This window comes from Paracoccidioides lutzii (genome assembly GCF_000150705.2).
Source record: "Paracoccidioides lutzii Pb01 unplaced genomic scaffold supercont2.5, whole genome shotgun sequence".
Taxonomy (NCBI): Eukaryota; Fungi; Ascomycota; class Eurotiomycetes; order Onygenales; family Ajellomycetaceae; genus Paracoccidioides; species Paracoccidioides lutzii.
In genome coordinates, this window is record NW_015440951.1 from 1,241,778 (window position 1) to 1,264,267 (window position 22,490).

The following is a 22,490-nucleotide window of genomic DNA, read 5'->3' on the forward strand; positions in this document are numbered from 1 at the left end:
TGATTTCTCCTTACAGACAATATCCAACTACGATCAAATACCTCCGGGAAATGTCTGGGCATCTGCTGCAGATCAGTCCCTTTCATGGTTCCCAGAGGGAGTTCTAGTCCAAAGTCTGTCATCTATCGGCTTCACTCAATAACTACAGTTATAACTATGGAGTACACCCCATGCTTCAATCAGTCTCACATAACTTATTATTAAATCAGCAGAGTCGGGGATTTAGATACCCAATCCACGTCAGCAGGAAAAATCAACATCTTGTAATTTTAATTTCATATGTATTCGCCATCGTGATAATCGTGATAGCTGGGAGATCTATGCTTCCTCTCCGGCGTGACGCTTTTGCCTTCATCTACAATCATATAAATGCGATATCAATATAGCCCTTCAGGGCGATGTTCTCTCCTCCTCCTCTTGGCTTCCCAAAATCTACAATCACGAAACTGAGCACGAAGCAATTGAATGAAGAAGAGACTCTCAAAAACCTAACTCATTCTACCTACAGTTCATATCGGCCCAGTGTTTGTATCTGGAGATAAAGAAATCATATCTATCTCTCAAAGCATGCAATACAATAAAAGTCTGTGGACTGCAGCCTCTTGGACATGATATCACTGTCTCGAATCATTTTACTGGATTTCCCATTGAGAGCGGCAGGGAAACCTGTCGTCCGCACAATCGTTGACAGTTTAAAGTCACTGGACCTAGCAGGCAAACCATCGGAGTCTTCTCAATTTGTCGCTGGGATGAAAGAGACTGAATTTCTCAAGATATTTCTGAGAAATTGGTGCCTCCAACCCCACGCATATTATTCCTCAAATATACGTACGACGAATTGTCTAAGTTCTGGAACCCATGCTTTTTTTGTAGTTGGGCGGTTTAAGAGAATTGAGGCAATTCCCTTGCGGAAAACTTAAGTTGCACTAGGACTTCCGTGGCCTTGAACTTAAAACAAGAGATGCTCAGGGCATAGTAAACCCGGAAGATACCTGGGTAAGTTTGGTTTGCCAAACTAACTCCTCCGAGTTTCTTTAAGGGAATTACGGTGAAGTCCAGGAAATGTTGAATGAAAGCCCACTTCTCTAGACAACGTACACACAGCATCAAATATCTAAAAACTAGAAGGGGATATAATAAAACAATTATATACAAAACAGTGAAATTTCAATGATCAAATTTACAAATCCAAACCAGAAACCTCGGGAAGAACCAGCCAACACCGGAGCGCAATATACCCAGGAGGCTGCTGAAGTGATCGAATTCCATAGGAGGAAGTTTTCACGTCCTTACGACGCATATAAAACTGACACACCTACACTTTTCCAACCATACGAACTTAGTCCACCCGGAGCCACGGGCGACGCATATGACAGCGTAGAACGCGATGCGGGTCCAAGAGCAACGCCAGCGCTGATAAGGAGCTCTTTAACCCGGCCTTCCCACAAAGCACGGATATTCCAGGACTGATCAACGCGGACTTTAATCACGGAATCAGACGCATGGGAACTATTATGGCCTTCCTTATGGAAATAACTGAGCTCATGCTCAGGATTTACAGAAACTGCAGTATCAGGAACGCCCATTTTCAATCGTGCCCAGGCCAAATTGTCCACCGCGGACGGATAAATATTTTGGGACTTTGATTTGCTACGTCGCCATAGTTCGCATCCTGCTACCATCTCGCTCTCCCAGCTGTAGACATTGAAGCCAAAACGAGAGCTGAAGGCGAGATTGGGGGAGGCAAGGAGTGAATATGTGGTTGACATGGAACCTGTGAGGGGTGTGAGAGTGAGGGTTAAAGTGTAAGGGAAGGCGGAATGAGCGTTTTCGGTTGCAGCCGGTAATGTGGCGAATCGTAGACCGGTGGAAAGGCCAACAACGGAGGACACTGGGGAATAGTATACCTCCCCGCCAGCGGAAAGCAATGAGAGTAAAGGTCGACTGCGTTGAGATGCGGGATCTCCACGTGTCGGTTTTCTCGGATCCGGTCCGAAGTTCCATAACCCCTTGAACCCCAGCAAAGCATTGTCCGTACTGAACAAGAACTCTGAACTATATTTCCCCGTATCGTGAAATATCTGGGTTAGTAGGGTTGCCTGGGGTGCAGACTTGGATGCCGGCGCTCGACTGGAGCAAACCGCAAGGGAAAGCTGAGTAGTGGATGATAAACGGCAGATAAATAGGCCTGTCAATGTGGTTGGCGGCGGCAGATGGAGTGTCGCATGTAATAAAGTTGGTTTCATTTTCGGATTATCCGCTTTACTGCGAACTGCGGCAGGTATGCCGCTATGGTCATTCGCTGTAGGGTATTCAATGGGTATTGAAGGGGGGTAAATTTGTCGGTATCCAGGAACAAGTTTTCGAAGAGGAATCAGGGAACTTCGACTTGGGGTATTGTGAAGAGGTATCGTTGTAAATAAATATGATATAGAACCATCTATCAATCCCACCGTACCAAGTGTGTACGTTGTCGCAAAATGAGGGGTTGACAATGATGACAGGTTAACTTTTAGCCGCTCCGGCGTTGAGAAATCGAGGAGAGCTATGGATTTAATGTAATTAATAGCTATTATACAATGCAAGTTTTGTCCATGGTGTTTGCAACAACATACCATTTGCTGTCGTTGTCAGCCGTGAGTAGGAATTGTCGCGGTTCCACTTCGATGCATCGTAGAAAGCGAGTTGGATATAGTCCATGAAGTCACACATAGTGGAAGAACGTTACTGGAACTCCCCATAGGTTATTCAACAGCATCACCTGAGACCATTCATACAACTGGGGTGGATAGATACTATTGCTCTCGTATCATGTACATCTAAAGGAGCTCTGAGTATACACAACGATCAATTTGACGTTTGCGACGGCGTCTCTGATCATAGCTTATTTCCTGTTTCGTACTAAACGTATTGTTGCCCGTATCAACTTTTTTCCATCCCCGTGAAGTTTAATTCTCAATATCGAAAAAATTAACGAAATCCTCAAATAAGTTGAAGGAGACTCGAGAGAGACGGAGATGGAGATAATATGCGTATTTCATTCACTCCACTAATAAAACCCCTCTTTGGTCTTCTCTCTATGATCTAAGCAAAGTCGTTTCTCACATCACATTTCCATATCCAACATGCCTATCTCCAAACGGGCGCGTTTGGTCCATGAGTCCAAAACCGCCAAAAAATCCCACAAGGAGCAGACTCGGCGACTCTTCGCCAATATCCAAACAGCTGTCACTCAATATGACCACATCTTCCTATTTTCAGTGGATAATATGCGAAATACATATCTAAAGGAAGTTCGCACCGAATTCGCTGATTCCCGGTGTGTATAAGTCCCGCCCGCAGAGCAGGGCTTTCCAAACTATATACCTCACTCGTGTACATGTGTCTCCATAGATATAATAAACCCCCCCCAAACTAACAAAGGAACCTCCAAGCCTATTCTTTGGCAAAACAAAAGTGATGGCCGTCGCCCTAGGCAACACCCCCGAAACCGCCTGCGCCCCTAACCTCAACCAACTAACCCCCTTCCTAACCGGCAACGTCGGCCTCCTCTTCACCTCCCGCTCCCCGCAATCCGTCCTACATTTCTTCAACTCTTTTCATCCCACCGACTTCGCGCGCGCGGGCACCGTCACAACCCGCTCTTTCACTATCCCAAGCGGCATCGTATACTCTCAAGGTGGTGAGGTTCCAGCAGACCAGGACCAGCCAATTAGCCACACGATTGAGCCGATGTTGAGGAAGTTGGGGATTCCGACGAGGCTGGTTAAGGGGAAGGTTGTGTTGGAGGTGGAAGGGGAGGGGTATCAAGTTTGCAAGGCTGGAGAGACGTTGGATTCAAGGCAGACGACGTTGTTGAAGATCTTTGGGGTTGCGGTTGCGGAGTTTAGGGTTGAGATGAAGGCGCAGTGGAATCGGGAGGATGGGTCTGTTGTTATTTTGGAGAAGAAGGATCAGGTTATGGAGGGTTGAGTCGTTTGTGGGGAGGATCATTATTGTCGAGACGATGTGTCCCAAGGAAATGAATGAGGTATCCCATGACTGGTATGTTTATGGAGTCGGAGTAAGGCGTTTTGTCTCATTTTCTTTTTAATGTTGCATATTTTCCGTTAGTTATGGGACTTCTAACTCTGGATGCTCCCTTTGGGCCTAATGAAGTGCAATTCTAGAAAAGAAAATTTTTCCTATATAGCTGAACCATGATGGTCGTTCCTCTACTTGAACTCAAGGTACCTATCATGAAAATTGGAATGTGAATACAGAAAACAAGAAGGGGAAAGTAGAGATCACAACAAAATTAACGCAAAGAAAGGGAAAAAGAGAAAGGAAAGAAATCATGCAAAAGATAGGGCTATCGCACAACATGCGAAGATCAATGCAAAGAATATTTGGACTAGCCAAATAGCCTTACCTGATCTTACCTCAAACATCAATTAGAACTCTTTATTTCTGTTTTGAGTCCTCTCAATTTCCATTTCCATTAAGCCCTAAAATACATACTTACCCACTGTTAAAGTCAGGGGCGTAACAAAAGAAAGGAGAAAGATGACAAGTGAGGATTTATCATGTCCCCCACGAGGGGCTAGGGACAACGAAGGAAAGAAGTGAATACAAAGCCATCCAGTTGAGCCGACAATCTTGCATAGAGGGGGTGACACGATGTAGGTAAGAAGCCTACGCCATAATCGACTATTGGCGAAAAGAAGAATTAAATCGCGTGGGGCGTACGGATCGTTAGATGGGGTGTCTTATCTCGAACACGAACAGGAGCAGAGCTCAAACAATAATATCAGGGCCACGAATAACGATTTGTTCATGAGTACCTCGGACCTTACCCTGGACGAAAAACGGGAGTGAAAGAGAAAATCGGAGAACAGAAGATACCCACCAACAAACCGTTTGTTGTGAAAATGAGAATATAGGGCAATTCAGTATCTCCTTTTGCTGCGGGGGTCATCGTAGTCGTCACCGTCGTGGTATCGTTTCCGGGAAGACTCATCATCCCGTCGCCTATACCTATCCCTGTCCCGATCACGGTCACGGTCTCTATCGCCGCGATCCCTTCCACGATCTCCCCGGTCCCGGTCCCGATCCCTGTCCCTGTCCCGATCACGGTCACCATATCCATCACGAGGTCTTACCGGCTCACGATTGCTTCCCGTTACACCACGAGGTTCCCGATCATGTCTGCCACTTGACCGATGTCCTGTTCTATCATCAAAGCCGCCGCCTCGTCTACCATCACCATACCCACCACTATTATCATACCCATTTGTTCCACCGCCAGCCCGCCCCCCGCTTGGTCCAGAAGGTGCATTTGGTGGTGGTTGACCTCCCGCACCGTTTGGTGGACCGAATCCACCGCGTCCACCTTGAAATCCAATTCCTCCTCGTCCACCATATCCACGGTCACCACCACGGAATCCCCCACGCCCAAAGCCACCTCTCCCACTGAAGCCCCCTCCGCCGCCACGGAATCCACCTGGACCAGAAGGTGCGAAAGCGCCAGGACCCATAGGACGAGCCGGCATGGATTTCGTATAGCCTCGTCCACCCAGCCCACCACCAAACCGGCGTGGTTTCCAACCTTTCACAGTACGCCCGCGTTCAACATCGACTAAAACGCGGCGGTCTTTAATACGGATACCATCTGTCTCTTTGTAGGCCGCTGAAGACTCCAAGTGAATTTCGATAGCATTAGTTATGGGTTTCATTACCTTGCCTCGTTATTATAGTGGAGGTTGAAGAAAGAAACCACGAGTAATTATTACAAAGAAAGGAAAGGGGGGAGAGGGAAGGAGGGGGAGGAGATGTTTGCAAGTGTTCGGGATTCTGTACCCTTCATGTCCTTCTCGCGTTCGTAGACGATAAACGCATAACCTCTGTGGGGTTTCTTGGGATTTTTCTTTGGATTATGAGTATCTACGACAATGCGAATCTTCAGGTGTAGGTATGGATGAGTTAGTTTATGTCACTTCCGCAAATAACATGTTGAAAATAATAAAACACATACCCGCTCGATGGGGCCGAAACGACCAAATTCGCGTTCCAAATCAGCTTCAACCACGTCGTAGCTCAGTCGCGATACGAAAAGCGTCTTAAAAGCGTCCCCACGAACTTGGGGGTCATTGTTGGGGTTATCTATCGGATGCGATAATAAAGCGCGTCAGCAGGAATACTTGAACGGATACCATGATTTCAAGCGCATTCCAGTTTAGAGATTTGGAACAACATACATTCCTTGATACCTTCAGTGAGAAGCTTTTCGAGCTTAGCTTTCCTTTCCTCCTTCAACCTCGCCTTGCGTTGAAGCCAGCTTTCAGTAGCATTGTAAGGCACCTCCTCGCCATACTTCTTCAGCTCGTCAACAAACTGCGCAACTCCAGTGATGTTACTTGGTTCTTTGTCCTCGGGAGCGCGATCTGTTGGTGGAATATAGCGTAAGGGAGGACGAGGCGCGAAGAGCGCGAGGAGGTTTGGCGGAAGCTTGTCTGTCATGGCTCATAGGTAGCTATTCTTGAGGCTCTCGCTGTATCTCTGATGTTTCCCCCCCTTTGCAGCAAGGCAGAGGACGACAACGCGAGAACAGGCCGAGATGCAGAAAATGATGTGTTTCCACGCTTAACCGCAAACGGCTTGACAGTCCTCAATACACATATTCAAGCAAAGAGAGGTTAAGTCAATGAATGATGTTAACTCCATATAGTGCCCAGCGTCAAATAAAAAGGCAACTTCTCTCACTACCACTTTAGGACTAGCGTCTTGGTTGTGGCTGAATAAGCAATTTTAGTCATCCAGCCAATCAGCGTCCAGTTTCGCACTTAATATCAAAAGTTGAGCTTGTCAGTATCTCCGCAGCTTAAATAAATGAATTGCGGTGCTTGGGATGTTGGATGGTGGAACACACACAGAAACATAATCCACAGCAATGCCTATCCAGGGAATTCCAACTGTGGCCGCCAGCCGAGTATGTATTCCCTTCTTACCCAGCAACAAAATCCCACAGAAACTGACGCAAATTGCGCTCTGCAGAATGGCGTTGGCGCGTTTATCCTCCAGTGTAAACGGCTCGATTTCCATTATTGCGACTGGGCCGGTAGCTCAAGAGGGATGAAGTGAGCTATCTACCCTCCTAGTCCTCTACGGAATACCTGCAATGACCCGTCACCTATGCTGTATACCTTCCTCCAATCAAGGACTCATTTCTAACATTCTCACCCCCAGCGCATTCCTTAAATACACTCTTCCCTCCTTCGCTGCCGCGAACCCCCAAATAGAAATCCGCGTCTCCCCACGACCGAAAAAACACCCCGTAATCAAGGGCTACTACATCAATGGACGTGAAAAGGCCATCTGCGTTCGTAATCTGGAAAAGGAGCAGATCCTTGCCAAGGCAACATTGCTCAAGGAAGCGAACGGGGAGAAGCTGAGGAGAGTCAGGAAGCCCGTGTTTAGTTTGAATGAGAGTGTGAGGGGTGTTTGGAGTCCTTATCATGGCGATGTGAAGACGATATGAGATGGGAATGGGATGGATAGGTATATGGGTGTGGATGGGGTTTGCTGTTTGCCAGAACAAATCCCTCTTTTTTAAAGGGTTGGGATGGCTATTGTTTTATGTCTATCGGTATTGGTCTCGTTGCTTATTAGGAGTATATATTTGCTTTGTTATGGGTTGGATCGGCGGATTTTCATAGACTCTTCAATGCCTTGTGTTCTGAATGAAAATATCAAAGACAATGTCGCCCTTTGTTAGAACATTCCTATGGTATATTATCAGTTATCAGTCCTGCTGTGCAATACTCTATACACACCATAAAGCTTGGATTGGTCTGTTGGGACTTCTATAAATCAAAAATTTTTATACAAAAACCAATCCACAGGATTTCATAATTAAACAAGGTTATCGCTGTTGCCACTACCATTAAACACTCACTCTAAATACTCATGTGCATCACTTTCATATAATAAAAAATAGTAAATGTGTACAGATCATGATGCAATTCCATATAAACCGTCGCTATGCTTGTAAACAGTGAATAGGAAGATGAAACAAATACTGAAAAAGAAAAAGAAAAAGAAAAAAAAAAAAAAAAAAAAAAAAAAAAAAAAAGAAGGGATTAAAATAAAAAGGGAAAAAAGAATAAAAAGGAAAAATCGGCAACATTAGAGATAGATTTGAAACATCGCGCGTGGCTGGCTAATCGGCTTGCCACAGTCTGGAACGACACATTTTGAAAATGGTTTCGTTTTTGACGGGCTGGTGTTGTCCGACCGTTTTCTGGACATCGCTCGGTTTCTTGTACATTGGCCGCAGTAGACCTGAAGAGGACGGTTAGTTTATAAATTGAAGCATTGATTTTTATTTTTATTTTTTATTTTTTTTAATTTTTATTTTAATTTTTTAATTTTTTTGACTATAGGGGATCGCGTAAGAGAACATACGTGTCCACATGGTTTAGCCACCCATATCTGCCGCTGTAGATCACCGCCAGTGCCTAGTTCATGATCGCAATTTGGACAAACGACAACCTCAGACTCCCCAACAGTCCTTGTAAACCCTGGTGGCGGTGCTTCAGGTGCCGTATAAGCAGGTGACTGTTGTGTCTCTCCAGGCGTAATTCCTGCCGCTGTGTAATCTAACTCGACAGGGAAATCTTCATCTATGTCAACCTGGGGCCGTTCTCCGACCCAAAACGGTGCTATGTTGGTAGGATATGCTCTGGCCAGGTTGCGGGTTCTAAGCCCGATCTCTTCTCGAAGAGCATCCTGCCTGCGAAAATAAGACGGAGGCCCATTTCCACGAATCCTCCTAATCATGTCCATAAGGCTTGAACCTCTCAAGGGTGGGGGGCCTTCTCGATTTAGAGGGGCAATGTCATTTGATCGGGTTAGTGGAGGGCGGACTGTAGTACCTAGAAATTGTACTTCTGGGCTTGAAAACTGTTGTGGCTCGTTTGTACTGGATGATCCTGCCTCCAAATCAACAACATCTGTCATTATATTTCTTCCAAATCGAGGTGGACGTGCAATGCGTCCTGGTCGTTGTCTTGGGGGGGTTCGGGGAGGCTGGTCTGACAGAGGGTTATCGGGCTCATCTGTCAAATCGATGATGTTTTGCTGATGAGGAAGAGGTGGAGGAGAAAATGTGGGGGCTGATGTCGTCGCCATTATTGGTCTCCTGAAGTCGTAGCCGTCTCCTGGAAATCGCATGTACGGGATGGGTGGGATCGCTGGATGTTGGACTGGGAGAGGAAGCCGGTAGTTGCTGTTAGAAGTAGAAGGCTCTGCATGATCCCATGGGGAACTACTTTGGCTGTGAGGTTGGGAGCCTAGCATCTCATGGTGAGGTCGCTGGAATGGATGACAAAAATTAACCAGCTGTTAGTTTGAGGGTGAAATAGATGCTTGGATGTGGTGGTGGTGGGCGGTTGCGGTTAAAAGGTGGCGGAAGTGACGAAGGGCGTCCACGCTTACTTTTCTAGACTGCCGGGCAGCCAAAACATGAATATTCAGGTCTCCATTCATGATAGATAGCTAAGTGGGAAAAGAGAGGGAAAAGGGCGCCGTGGTTGGAGGTGAGGTGGTTGTCAGATTGAGGGGTTGAAAGAAGAGTTGTCCAACGTCGGATGAGAGTTGGTTTGGTGGTGGTTCGAGTCCACTAAATGGTTCTGCTCTCCTCCAAAGTCCCGGTTGAGCCCTCATTTGTAGCCCCCAACAATCAGTGGCAATCACGGCTTCAGCAGAGTGGCTACAGAGAAGAAGACAAATTCTAGCAACGCAAATGAACCAACTGAGCAACTTTGGGCACTGTAAGAGTCGTATCTATTGCAAGCTATGCCAAGGTTGTTAAGGAGGAATACTCCCGTTGTTGGAAGTTATAACTATTGAGGTTGAGAAGAGAATAACAAATCTCCTGTAACGTATTAACTAATCATTGGCGCCAGCAATTTCAAACAAAAACAAAATATAGAATGCAAAATATGTTAGAATACAATTGACCTAACAACAGAAACTGTTATAATCATCATGGTTTTGACTCCAATACCGTAAGAGCGCCCTCGGTATTCAGCACGACTATGCCCTGGGCTGATTTCCTCCATTCCACCGCAAGTGCCGGGACTGCACTCCTCAGAGGCTCTGACCATTGCTTGGACGTCTTGGAATAGTGCCGTACGGTCACTCCATTTGGTCCGCCTGTCAATAAAAATTGCCCGGTGTAGTCCCAGCTGATGGAATCCACTCGATTTCCCGTTTCCAGAACCTTCACCTCAGCTGACTTGCGCAAATCCCAAATTGAGACGGTAGACGAGTTCTCAGTCACAGATGCCAGCCATGTGCCATTCTCTGAAAAGAACAGAGCTTTAAGAGGACCGGTAGTATTGAAATTGGCCGCACTTGCTCCGGTCCTAACGTCGAAGATCTTAATTTGCCCGTCGGCACCGCCAGCAGCGAGAAGGTGGCCGTCAGGATGGAATTTGACACAGGATAAAGCTTCAGATACAATTAGTAACCAGTTGGCAACATTATTCCCGGATTACGTACCAGAATCACAGTAGATCTGAGTGATTACTGCATTTGTCGTAAGATCGTAGAGGACATAACTTTTATCCACACCTACAGACGCGAGGATGTCACCTGTCGCGTGGGCTGCCAACGAAATGGCTTCTCCTGCATGAGAATTGAAACTGGCAATCTCTGTTCCGTTTTCAAATAATTTCACAGTGCCAGTGGATGTTGCGACGGCTGCCTTGTCTCCTATCCATACAGCATCTGTGACGGCGCCCCCAACTTTCAACGACGACACTATCTGCTTCTCAGACAGGGAATATATCCCTGCTACTCCATCGACACCTCCCACCAACGCCAGCTCACCAGAGGAATCGAGTGACAAGAACTTTCCTCCAGGATAAAGCACTTCGGATGTCTCTGTGGGTTTGAGCTCTTGTATGATTTCCGCCGTTGCCCATTCCTCCGGAACAGTCCGTTTGCGACGTGTTTTCGATAACCTGTGTAACATTAGAATCGATCGTAGGCACATACTTCTGTTATCGGGGATAGTAGCATACTTTTCTTGTGTAGCATCTATCCTAGCAATGACAGCAGGCAGTAGCCCAGTGCTATCTACTTGCATAGCGTCGCCATTGCTGGGAGCACGACCTGAACCCACCGAAACCTTAGACAATGCGTCGCGAGCCTCATCTCGTTCCTTTGTGAGTCTTGCAATGACTCGAATTGCAGCGTCGTGTTGGTACAATGCGGTACTGAGTTCTTGTCGGGTCTGAGCTAGGGTCTGTCTCAAAGTATATGTTTCAAGCGCGAGGGAGTCCCATTCTTCCTGGAAAACTCCTAGGAGGGACGGAATTGATGTAAGGGTGGGAGGACGCGGTCGAACAACTCGGGCCGATTTGAGCTCCACGAGATCTTCGACCGTAAGATCTTCGCCAGTTACTGGATCTTTGCCATTTTCTGAAACATAGGCCTCGATAAGGCGCTTCTCAAAAACATTTCCTGGGTCAATGTTAACATGACAGCTGTATCTTTGGGAGTTCGAAGTGAGTGAAGGTGGAGCTACAAACCACTCTTTCGCGAAACTACAGGGACCTGAGGAGCTTCACCAGAAACTATATGGACATATTAGTAGTTTTCCAACATAACCGAATGTTGTCGAGAAGACTCACTTGCGCACAGCATGGTTACTGATCTTGTTCGGTGGGTAATCGGTTTGAGAAGACCGCCAGAGCTGTCGGTGTTGCCGGTGTTGTTTCAATGAACGACCTACGGATTTTGGAACGCGGAGTTAAGTGGTTCCGCTCCGAAGTTTTGATCAAAGGTAAGAACTTGGAGATCTCACCAAATCTTCAATGAGAAAAAAAGACCACATTAAAGTCTCTTGACGGTTCAAAAGTCCCATTCAGCAGAGTACGTGGTCACTTTTGAAGGCTATTTGGCAAGGTTTTATATGAGACTTTATATACAATTTGGTTGTACGCTGAGACCTAGATGGCCTGAACATCGTTCAACAGCTTCGACCGTCCGAGTCTCCGGGATGAGATCGCATCGGAAGCAATGATAAGTTTCTCAAATGCTCTCCGCTCCCTCTAAATGTGATACACAAACACTTGAGAATCTCTCTGTCCTCATATCCATCTGCTTGCCATGAGTTTCAATGCAAAAAACCTTACCTACGGTATGTTTTGATACACTCAACTCGCAGACTATTTCTGTCAAGCTATTCTATGTAGTCTAACATCTGTATACAGACAAGAGGGAGCCTGCATTTCTTCGGAAACTACGGAGAGAATATGACAATGGAAGTTGTGTTCGCGATGATAGACCAAAGCCGCTCCCTATCAAAAAGAGGGATGCTGATGATGATGACGCCCCCACATACGTCGACGAGGACAGCAACGAGGTAATATCTAAAGAGGAATACGAAGCACTGGTGAGGGGGAATGATGACAACAAAGTCGTGGAGAACTCAAGAAACAACAGAGAGGATGCGAGTGATCAAGCCAAGTCAGCACAAGTTGAAGCAAATGGCGAGGCGTCAGTAGAACGGCAAGGCTCCAAGACCAAACAGAAGCAACAAGTTGTGGAGATTGGTGGAACAAAGAAACGAAAGCAAGGAAAAGTAATTGGACAGGAGGCTACTGGCGAGGATGCGAAGAAACCCCAAGCGTTACGGAAACCGAAGCAGAAGAAGATTAAGCTCTCATTTAATGATGGAGACTGAGCTGTCCTATAATCAATAGATTGTATTTGTTCTAAGATGCTAGCAATACCAATAATCTCCAGTAGAAATTTACTGATCTCCGGAATTATTTATGTATTTCCTCCACGTAGGATATAGAAAACAATATGTTATTCACACTTCCACTGCATCATAGTTTTACGTTCCGTCGCAGTATGATATTACTATGGTGGGCGTCCAGGGTGGCGCTCTTGAGTGGGCAATGACTAATCACCTTTGTGAAATATAGACCAACAGCAAAGAATCGCAATGAGAAATTTATATATGTACATGGATGGGAAAATATTCAACCCAAACAACTTCACGTATTTTCCGTTGTTTTGGAGTTATTATCTTAGATTTTAGATTGTGCGAACATCGGTTCCTGGGACTCGCAAAGCCTATAAGCCTGATTGGAGAATAGGCACTAGGTACTGCCCATCTTTTCTTGCAGTGCCACCAAATCTCTTTGGTTGCTTCTCACAAATATTCTCTATTTGTTTGGGGTAATTATATGTCCAAATGCCTGTAGTTAATGTGGAAGATCTTGTCCGTCTTCAGCAGAAGGCCCAAGATATTAGAAATGCATGCCTACCCTACCCCACTACCAAACACCTCTCCTCCGATCAACCTATACCACACAAACTACATATGGATATGGGCTAACGTTTCTAATAGATATGTATCCTTGCTCATGTCGTAAGTGGACTGAATACCCTGGTTTTTTGAAGGGTCAGCTGTTGAGATATATTCCGCTTTAGGATCACGGAAAGACGTCCGTAACAGACAGCTTGATTGCCACAAATGGCATCATCTCACCGAAGATGGCCGGGAAAATCCGCTATCTGGACTCTCGTGCGGACGAGCAGCTTCGAGGAATCACGATGGAGTCGTCTGCCATATCTCTCTATTTCTCCATGCTTAAAAGGGCATCCAAAAACGCCGATCCGGAGCAGAGAGAATACCTGATCAATCTAATTGACTCTCCAGGCCATATTGATTTCAGCAGCGAGGTATCCACTGCTTCCAGACTATGTGATGGTGCTCTTGTTCTAGTAGACGTTGTCGAAGGCGTTTGTAGTCAAACCGTTACTGTGTTGCGGCATACATGGGTTGAGCATCTCAAGCCAATTTTAGTCATCAATAAGCTCGATCGACTGGTAACAGAACTGAAAATGACTCCCACAGAAGCGTATTCGCATCTCAGCAGGCTACTTGAACAGGTTAATGCTGTCATCGGAAGCTTCTATCAAGGTGAACGCATGGAGGAAGACTTGCTTTGGCGGGAGAGAATGGAGGAGCGTGTCAACGCTGCGACCGCCAAAGAGAAAGATCGGACGATACGGCTTACGGATAACATATCAGATACCACCTCTCAGGCCGATCCAGGGGAAGTTGAATTTGAAGAGCGTGATGACGAGGATCTCTATTTTTCACCTGAGAAAAACAATGTCATATTCTGTAGCGCAACTGATGGGTGGGCTTTTACTATTCGTCAATTTGCACGCCTATATGAGAAAAAACTAGGTTTTAAAAGGTCTCTTTTGGAAAAGGTCCTATGGGGCGACTTCTATCTCGATCCGAAAACCAAACGAGTCCTTGGCCAAAAGCATCTAAAAGGACGTAATTTGAAACCGATGTTTGTCCAACTTGTTCTGGAGACGATATGGGCAGTGTACAATGCAGCCACTGGGGATGGCTATGGAAAGGGGTAAGATATTCTCTTCTCTATTTTTCTTGTATCAGCTAACAAATTTGGCCAGTGATCTGGCCTTGTTGGAGAAAATCACTAAATCTCTTGGGATTACAATTCCAGCCCATGTATTGCGTTCACGAGATCCAAGGAATACCCTTTCAGCCATATTTTCATCCTGGCTTCCGCTTTCAACAGCCGTCTTAGTCTCCGTAATCGAATATCTCCCTAGTCCTCCAGTTTCGCAAGCGTCAAGGCTCCCGGACATGATCAAAGACTTGCCGGGCTCTGATGCCATTAGTCCAAGAGTGATTGAAGCAATGGTCGACTTTAAAAAAGGGAAAGATGATCCAGTTGTGGCATATGTGAGCAAAATGGTTTCTGTCCGCGAGAGTGAACTCCCTCAAAATACGCGGCTACCGGGAGGTATGCTAAGCGCGGAAGAAGCACGGGATATGGCCAGGAGGAAACGAGAGGAGATTGCGAAATTACAGGCACAAAGTAATGGAGAGTCACAAACTGATAGTTTTGCCCAAGTAACGACCGCCTTCGCAAGCGCAAGCATAGAAGAGACTGATCAGGCCCGGGTGGAAGAAAAGGAAAATCCTGAGCACCTCATCGGCTTTGCACGAATATATTCCGGCACACTCTCTGTTGGGGACTCTATATATGTTATCCCACCAAAATTTTCACCATCACATCCCCACGGGCCGCCTACACCGCAAAAAGTGGAAGTAAAAGCTCTTTATTTGCTTATGGGGCGAAATCTGGAAAACTTGCAAAATGTTCCAGCGGGCGTTGTTTTTGGTATCGCTGGTATGGAAGGCCACGTTCTGAAGACAGGGACACTGTGCAGTCAACTGGAGGGGGCAGTGAATTTGGCGGGAGTTACGTTGTCGACTCCTCCCATTGTTCGCGTCGCGCTCGAGCCTGTGAACCCTTCAGATTTAAATAAGATGATCACTGGTCTGAAGCTGTTGGAAAGGAGTGACCCCTGTGCACAGTACGAAATTCTCCCCAGCGGGGAGCACGTCATTGTCACAGCTGGGGAATTACATCTTGAACGATGTCTGAAAGATCTACGAGAGCGGTTTGCCAAGTGCGAAATTCAGGCTGGAGAGCCCATTGTCCCTTATCGTGAGACCATAATAAGTGCGCCGGAGATGGCGCCTCCGAAGAACGCCGACCTTCCTCGTGGAACCATACAAAGTATCTCAGCGTCAAAACAACTAACTATACAACTAAGGATACGACCTCTACCCGCGGAAGTAACTGAATTTTTAACCAAAACTGCAGCTACAATTAAGAAATTCTATGCGGAAAGGAGGACAGGAGCCAACAAGGACGTCACAGAAACTAACACCAGCGGTGAAATAGATGATCATATTGATATAAGTAATGGCGAGACTGCTGTTAGGAAGATACTTTCCCTTGAGGAGTTTAAGAAAGAGCTGCAAAACAAGTTCAATGAATCCAAAGAAGAGAAAGACACCTGGAGGGATATTGTGGATAGAATCGTCGAGTTCGGCCCGAGAAGAACAGGCCCTAACATTCTTGTCGACTCAACGTTAACAAGCTTGTGTGATAAGCTGTAAGTTACGCTAAATTAAAGTCTTCCTTCTCTTCTATATACACTGGCTGATGCTCAATTCAGATTAATACATGACGCATCGCAAAGCACATCAAATCAAGTGCCTCAGCCTGCCTCACAGGCATCAGCAGATCACCAGCGACGCAGCATGAACCTCTTCTCTGATAAGATCTCATACGCATTCCAACTCGCCACTTCGCAGGGCCCCCTGTGCAACGAACCTATCCAGGGAATTGCTGTTTTCATAGAAGATGTCTCTGTTACGGGAAAAGGTGAGGAGGAGCTTGGCCGTCTTACTGGTGAAGTCATCAGATCCGTACGAGATGCCGTATGGCAAGGGTTCCTTGACTGGAGCCCGCGCATACTCCTGGCGATGTACAGTTGCGAGATTCAAGCGTCCAGTAAGTTGGAAACACTACCCTAGTTCCCTATACAATTATACCCAAATACCCACATTCCCCCAAATCCTCAGAAATCATCCGCACATACAAAAACTAACCCACAAATCCCACAAACCAGCCGAAGTCCTCGGCCGCGTCTACGGCGTAATAACGCGACGAAGAGGCCGCATCCTCTCTGAAGCCATGAAAGAAGGCACGCCCTTCTTTACAATTCTCTCCCTCTTACCAGTGGCCGAATCTTTCGGTTTCTCCGACGAGATCCGGAAACGTACCTCGGGTGCCGCCTCGCCACAGCTAATCTTTGCTGGCTTTGAGATGCTGGACGAGGACCCATTCTGGGTTCCTGCGACGGAGGAGGAATTGGAGGATCTGGGGGAGCTTGCGGACCGCGAGAATGTGGCAAAGAGGTACATGGATCGGGTCAGGAGCAGGAAGGGGTTGGTTGTTAAGGGGAAGAAATTGGTGAAGGATGCAGAGAAGCAGAAGACGTTGAAGCGGTGAAGGGGTAAGGGCTGCCTGGGTGTGGTATGAGTGAGGGGGTTGAAGAGGGTTCGGGGTATTTGAGTGGGATGTAATGATTAAGGATTGATCTGTCTCGTCCTGTTTGGAATATTTCTTTGATCTTATTGTTAGGTATGGCTTACGGTAATGGATTAAACAAAAAGAATATAGATATATAAATAACAAAAGTCTTTTAGACTTTGACATTGGCATTTCTTTCACCTCGATTTTATTCCTTTTTGAATTACCGCTCTGTTTTGAGATCTCCAATTACCATTTTCGTTTTGCACAATATGAGAGTTCCGGTATTATTTTTCTCAGAAGGACATGGCTTCCAATAAGGGAGGTATAAACTCTTTTCTCTCAAATCAGTAAATATTGAATTCACCATCCTCAGCAATGACCTTTTTAAAACAAATATACTAACTTGATATCTATAACTTACTTTGTTGTTTTAATATTTTGCCCCCTCTTCCCATTGATCACGCCAATATCATATACCTATCCATATAAATCAACCTCTTTCACATACCTTCATTCTCGAAGCAGATAAAAATCCAGAGTCAAGTTGTAAATACATATAGATATCATAATTTTATCATATCCATTGACTGAATAATGTAATATAGTCTCTGAGAGGTTTCGACGTTCATCATGCTCAAGACACAAAACGGGATAGATCCAAATCTGTCAACTTACATAAAGTAAAAGGTCTATAGTTCTCCACAGTGCCTCTGGCCCAATAAGCTCTGGCGAAGGCCATAAGGAGGATCATCTAATACTCAACAGCTATGAATATGTTAGAGCACCACTTCACAAGAGAAGAAAATATGTTAAAGACATCCATCAATCCGTCCCGACCCTTCTCTTCTTCCCTTTCATTTTAGATGTTGAACACGGAACAAAAGAATCTCTCAGAAAAAGAGAGAAAAGGCCTCCACCAAACCTGGGGTCCCTCCCCTTCAAAACGGCCTAGCAACCTTCCTCCACTCCCTCCTCCCTGTCTTTCCATCAACCATCTCCCTCCAACTAACCGGCACAAGCACATTCCCCGCCTCACTCCTCCCCATAACAACCCCCAACTCATTTCGCGCCGTCGAACAGTAATAAAAGCTCTGATCGCCCAACGAAATCACCACGGCCCGCACAATGTCGCCGACACGGAACATCTCGTCCATCACGACGCTGTCCTTTTCGACGGTGCGCACGTCTTCTTTGCGGATTAGGGCTTGGAAGCGGAGGTCGTCGGCGTTGAGGGGGTCAGCGTTTGTGGTGGAAAGGAGGGAAGGGTCGACGGTGTTGGAGGTGTCGTAGGATGGGGAAGTAGGGTTGACAGGGTGGTTGTCGTCGAGGATGACGAGGATGGAGAGGGTTGCTTGACGTTTCTGGACACGGGTGACGCGGGCGAGGACGATGGAGTCTACCGCAGGGAGGGTGTTGTATTTATATTTTTGTCTTTTCGTAGTGGTAGTTGCTACTGATGTTGTCGTCGTCGTCGTCGTCGTCGTCGTCGCTGCATTTAATTGTCGTTGTGAATGTTGAGTTCCATTTATCCTAACCTGCTGTTGCGGCAGCTTCCCCGCATCTGCATATGCATCATTGACTGTCTGCGCAAAAGAGCGTGCGATAGTTACCAGTTCCCTCCGTTGTTTGGTGTTTGCTTGTTGCTGTTGTTGTTTCGACAATTCCTCGATCTTTTTGAGAATGACAGGTCCAGCGATCGAGGCGCAGACGAAGGAGTCTTGGATGTGTGTTCCAGGACCGGGAATGAAGGATGAGGCGGGGCCTAACCGTTGACCGGGAACGGCTATTGAGGGAAGTGGAATTGCCATCTATATATGTGGATGAGTGTTTAAATGTGTTGGTGGAGTATTACCCTCAACGTCAAAAAGGATGGAGGGGGGAAACAGTCGTCGGGATTATGATGATGGGCCAGCTAAACAGATATTATTTGTGACAGAATAATTACAACAATGGAGAGAGTAATCTTTCTAAAAGCTTATCCTTTCGTAAAAGCTGTAAAAGAAATACAGAAAGCTAGCTGTAGGTTGGAGGATATTTTTCAATATGTGATTCGTCCTACGTGGATTTTGATCGGAAGATGTAAAACCTGGCGCGCAGCCAGAGCCACTAACATTAGACGCGCGTCCGTAGGGAAAACCTTGGCTGCAGTTAAGCGGGGGATGACGTCACTTCAGAGAAGCTCAGATCAGGCAGGGATATTCAATCAAAGCTACTATGTATACAAGCAACAGAAACGAAGAATGAAACAAAGATAAACTCAATAGAGAATTTCAAAAAATATTTTTGCTCTGCTACTAACCTAAATAATCCAAAGCAGCAGCTCGTGAAAGATGCACATTTATATATATTGATAGCTGGACACTGCACATACTCTTTTCTCTTCTCCTCAATGGTATCTGAGCTGAATAACCCATACCCATTTCTCTAATATTAATAACAATTTAAGTAAGTATGTATTTGTTATATGTATCTTGCATGGACTGTAAAAATACATCCTGCACGGACAATATGCAACTCAACCAACTCTCCTCAACCCTCACAAATCCAATACCATACATACCATTGACATCGACAAAGAAAAGAAAAAGGAAAGAATAAGGAAGGGGAAAGGAGAAGCTGTACCAAAGGGAATATGTGTTATGGAAAAAATATAGGAATAGGCCAAGAGGCAGACTGAAGCAACAGTCAAGGATACAAGTTAAATAAATCCCCCCCCTCGCGCAAACCATATAATAGAAAAGGAATACTGAGAGCAGAGAAGAGAAAACCAGGCCAAAAAAGAAGATAAAAAAGTAGGGATGACTAGCTCCCATTTGGTGGGGAAAAAAAGATGTAAAAGGAAAGGCCAGCCAAGCGCAGAATAAAGTGAAATAAACAATGCACCCACCCCGGTAAAAGAACTCCTTGCGGGTTTAAGAAACAAGGACACAACGGGGGATGAAAAAAAGAAAACAATAGCAAAAGTAATGATAAAAAAAAAATACCACAAGCACATTACCGCTCCTCCATTTATGTCACCACCACTCACATCACCCATCAAGAAGAATCTGCTTAGCCTTCTGACCCAAAATCTCCAACGACCTCCTTGCCAACGCCACAACCTCTCCCTGATCATCCTCACCACCCCCTTCTCCGGCCCCTTCCCCTTCATCCCCACTCTCCAAATTCTTATCCGCAATCGTCTTAACCATCTCCACTACATCCTCCGACCGCGTAATATAGCCATGCAACCGCTGATCCCCAGACTCAAGAAGCTGCAATAGCGTCCAGATGGCGATATGTTGGAACGTCGGATCCCCGCTGGCTAGGAAGCGACTTAAGTACCCGTGGATACCGCCGTTCGGTTCGGACCAGTCGCGGACGAATATTGAGTAGTCGCCCACTAAAATATAGGTTTGTTGATTTAGTGCCATCCGTTTGTTACAAAGGGTAGAGGGAGCGAAGGTGGGATAATCATATCATACCTTTGGACGACAAATTTCCCAAAGCAGCTGCGCTATTCCCTTGAACTTCTATGCTTTCCGAATCTGTCAGGGGTATTAAAACATCAAACACGCCCAGTTTCAGCAAATGGGTCTTCAGCTCATCGCTCAGAGCAAGAACAGCAATTGCAGCGGTCATTTCCGACTGTACGCTCAGCGGAACTTTTAAGACAAGCTCTTTGCACTTCTGCACTGCGCCTGCTTGAAGAACGAGCTCCTTATTTCGATCTGAACTAGCTGCCAGGTTCCGTAAGGTGGAAATGGCGTGGCACTGGATTTCTTCATTGTCTATCGAGCCTAGTAGGTCAACGAGTGGTTTTAGGAATCCCGCGTCAATGATTGGGGATTCGTTGTGGGGATGGATGGAGATATTTCGGATGCATGCAACTGCGGAGAGGATGAGAGGGAGATAGGATGATTGTAGCAGCCGGAGCAAAGGTGCAAGGCCTCGAGCACGGACGATCTCGAGTTGGTACTTTTCATCGGACGCCAGATTTCGAAGAGCTAAGGCAGCTTGGCATTGAACTTTCGGGGTGGAGGAGTCCATGAGCTGAACGAGGGATTGAATAAGCCGAGATTCTGTCTGGGCGAGCCTTTTTCTGTTTTCTGCGTCCACTGCGATATTACTTAATGCAGTTGTGCAGTAATACTGGACGTCGACATCCGGTGACGAGAGGAGTTGTACCAAAACGGGTATCGCACCGGCGATGACGAGCTGTTGCCGGTTCTCGTCTATCGAGAAAGAAGAAAAAAGAAAAGAAATATTAGATTATATATGGGCCAACTGTACGTATTTTGTATCAAGAAGTGCCATACCGGAATGGGTCATGTTTAGCAAAGCTCCAGTGGCATTTCGTTGCACACGCATGTCCTTGGATCTTGCCAATCTTGTCAAGGGCCCAAGGGCACCTGACCTGGCAATTTTTGCTTTGTTGTCCTCGTGGGTGGCTAGATTAGTTATGCAGCCGACTGCATTGCATTGTACTTCGACGTTAGGTGACATCATTTGTCTTATTAGAGGTGCTAGTCCCCCGAGGAGAACAATATTAACTTTGTTTTCCGCTACAGAATGGTCAGCGTTATTGCGTAAATTTTCCACATAGAGTTATTATATGAATGGGACGTACTATTAACAGCGAGATTCCCCAGCGCTGCACTAGCAGCACGTTGAACTTCGATATCGGGGCTTTGTAGGAGGAAGAGGATAGGTTCGAGGGTTTCTCTGTTTACTTCCCGGACATCTACAGCAAATACCGATGTCTTAAATCAGCATACAGCAGAGTAGAAGACGTCTTTACTGCAATCTTAATAATAGTGAAGTACGAACCTCTTTCTGTGATCTCTGCAAAAGTCAAGCTAGCGCTTCGTTGGAGGTCGACATTGTCGGAGTAGACGAGAGTACTGAGAGCACTCAGTGGCTCTCCGCTGAAGAAGTCGGTTTCATTCCGCTAGATTTTATCAACAGGTTTAGTTGGTATCACATAGGAAAGGGAGTGGGGGATAATAATAATAATAATAATAATAATAATAATAATAATAATGGAAAAACGTACGTTCTCGAGGTATTGTAGAAGATCGGCGACGGCCTCGCGTTCGTTATCGGCGAGGATGGGTTCGTAGAGACCGTCTCTGGATCGACCTTTGAAGATGGGAGCCAGCAAATCAGACAAATGGCACCATCTATCTATCTTGGAGGAGGTACCTGTGAGGCAGGCTAGACAAGCATTCCCCATCTCTTCCGCGGGATGGGACCGGTCACCGCAAAGAGAGAAATCCAAGTATCCTCTTGTCGCTGATTGGATGGGGAGGATAAGAAGTATCGGCAGAGCGCAGAGTGGACTTTTCTTTGTTATCTAGTTTTAATATCTGCTTCAGACAGATTTATGTATGTATGTATGTATGGCTGGCCTTTTCTTTGGTTTCGTTTTTCGATGTATTATTATTGCGTCCTGGGCGGCGGACGGATGACGGAACTGTGATGGGACGAGACGAGACGACAGCTGTGGCTGCGGCTGCGGCTGGTTGAGGATCGAAGAGACTCGTCAAAACTGACTGCAGGAAATCGCGG

General features: G+C 46.1%; 10 protein-coding genes across 10 annotated transcripts; 4 read left to right on the forward strand and 6 right to left on the reverse strand.

Annotated features, from left to right (window-relative positions):
* Nucleotides 1-1,289: 1,289 nt before the first annotated feature.
* Nucleotides 1,290-2,712, reverse strand: PAAG_02575 (mitochondrial protein; the record flags this gene model as incomplete). The annotated part of the gene is made up of 2 exons (XM_015844682.1): nt 1,290-2,545; nt 2,616-2,712. The coding sequence occupies 2 exons, from the start codon at nt 2,710-2,712 to the stop codon at nt 1,290-1,292; spliced, it is 1,353 nt and encodes a 450-aa protein (XP_015701730.1).
* Nucleotides 2,713-3,125: 413 nt separating this feature from the next.
* On the forward strand, nt 3,126-3,972 carry PAAG_02576 (mRNA turnover protein MRT4; the record flags this gene model as incomplete). Its single annotated transcript, XM_002795824.2, has 2 exons — nt 3,126-3,319; nt 3,435-3,972. The coding sequence occupies 2 exons, from the start codon at nt 3,126-3,128 to the stop codon at nt 3,970-3,972; spliced, it is 732 nt and encodes a 243-aa protein (XP_002795870.1).
* Nucleotides 3,973-4,928: 956 nt separating this feature from the next.
* On the reverse strand, nt 4,929-6,498 carry PAAG_02577 (hypothetical protein; the record flags this gene model as incomplete). The annotated part of the gene is made up of 4 exons (XM_002795825.2): nt 4,929-5,668; nt 5,839-5,938; nt 6,014-6,141; nt 6,237-6,498. 4 exons carry the CDS (start codon nt 6,496-6,498, stop codon nt 4,929-4,931), a joined length of 1,230 nt encoding a protein of 409 aa, XP_002795871.1.
* A 430-nt stretch (nt 6,499-6,928) lies between these two features.
* Nucleotides 6,929-7,516, forward strand: PAAG_02578 (mitochondrial ribosomal protein subunit L51; the record flags this gene model as incomplete). Its single annotated transcript, XM_015844683.1, has 3 exons — nt 6,929-6,967; nt 6,991-7,115; nt 7,225-7,516. The coding sequence occupies 3 exons, from the start codon at nt 6,929-6,931 to the stop codon at nt 7,514-7,516; spliced, it is 456 nt and encodes a 151-aa protein (XP_015701731.1).
* A 647-nt stretch (nt 7,517-8,163) lies between these two features.
* PAAG_02579 (hypothetical protein) lies at nt 8,164-9,525 on the reverse strand (the record flags this gene model as incomplete). The annotated part of the gene is made up of 3 exons (XM_002795827.1): nt 8,164-8,319; nt 8,443-9,351; nt 9,475-9,525. 3 exons carry the CDS (start codon nt 9,523-9,525, stop codon nt 8,164-8,166), a joined length of 1,116 nt encoding a protein of 371 aa, XP_002795873.1.
* A 499-nt stretch (nt 9,526-10,024) lies between these two features.
* PAAG_02580 (cell cycle control protein cwf8) lies at nt 10,025-11,691 on the reverse strand (the record flags this gene model as incomplete). Its single annotated transcript, XM_002795828.1, has 5 exons — nt 10,025-10,491; nt 10,543-11,006; nt 11,067-11,508; nt 11,577-11,621; nt 11,679-11,691. 5 exons carry the CDS (start codon nt 11,689-11,691, stop codon nt 10,025-10,027), a joined length of 1,431 nt encoding a protein of 476 aa, XP_002795874.1.
* Nucleotides 11,692-12,156: 465 nt separating this feature from the next.
* On the forward strand, nt 12,157-12,733 carry PAAG_02581 (hypothetical protein; the record flags this gene model as incomplete). Its single annotated transcript, XM_002795829.2, has 2 exons — nt 12,157-12,187; nt 12,261-12,733. 2 exons carry the CDS (start codon nt 12,157-12,159, stop codon nt 12,731-12,733), a joined length of 504 nt encoding a protein of 167 aa, XP_002795875.1.
* An 821-nt stretch (nt 12,734-13,554) lies between these two features.
* PAAG_02582 (elongation factor 2) lies at nt 13,555-16,916 on the forward strand (the record flags this gene model as incomplete). The annotated part of the gene is made up of 4 exons (XM_015844684.1): nt 13,555-14,441; nt 14,494-16,014; nt 16,102-16,415; nt 16,534-16,916. 4 exons carry the CDS (start codon nt 13,555-13,557, stop codon nt 16,914-16,916), a joined length of 3,105 nt encoding a protein of 1,034 aa, XP_015701732.1.
* Nucleotides 16,917-17,878: 962 nt separating this feature from the next.
* Nucleotides 17,879-18,748, reverse strand: PAAG_02583 (hypothetical protein; the record flags this gene model as incomplete). The annotated part of the gene is made up of 1 exon (XM_002795831.2): nt 17,879-18,748. The coding sequence occupies one exon, from the start codon at nt 18,746-18,748 to the stop codon at nt 17,879-17,881; it is 870 nt and encodes a 289-aa protein (XP_002795877.1).
* Nucleotides 18,749-19,969: 1,221 nt separating this feature from the next.
* Nucleotides 19,970-22,155, reverse strand: PAAG_02584 (hypothetical protein; the record flags this gene model as incomplete). The annotated part of the gene is made up of 6 exons (XM_015844685.1): nt 19,970-20,322; nt 20,405-21,154; nt 21,239-21,484; nt 21,550-21,663; nt 21,750-21,870; nt 21,976-22,155. The coding sequence occupies 6 exons, from the start codon at nt 22,153-22,155 to the stop codon at nt 19,970-19,972; spliced, it is 1,764 nt and encodes a 587-aa protein (XP_015701733.1).
* Between the last annotated feature and the right edge of the window lie 335 nt (nt 22,156-22,490).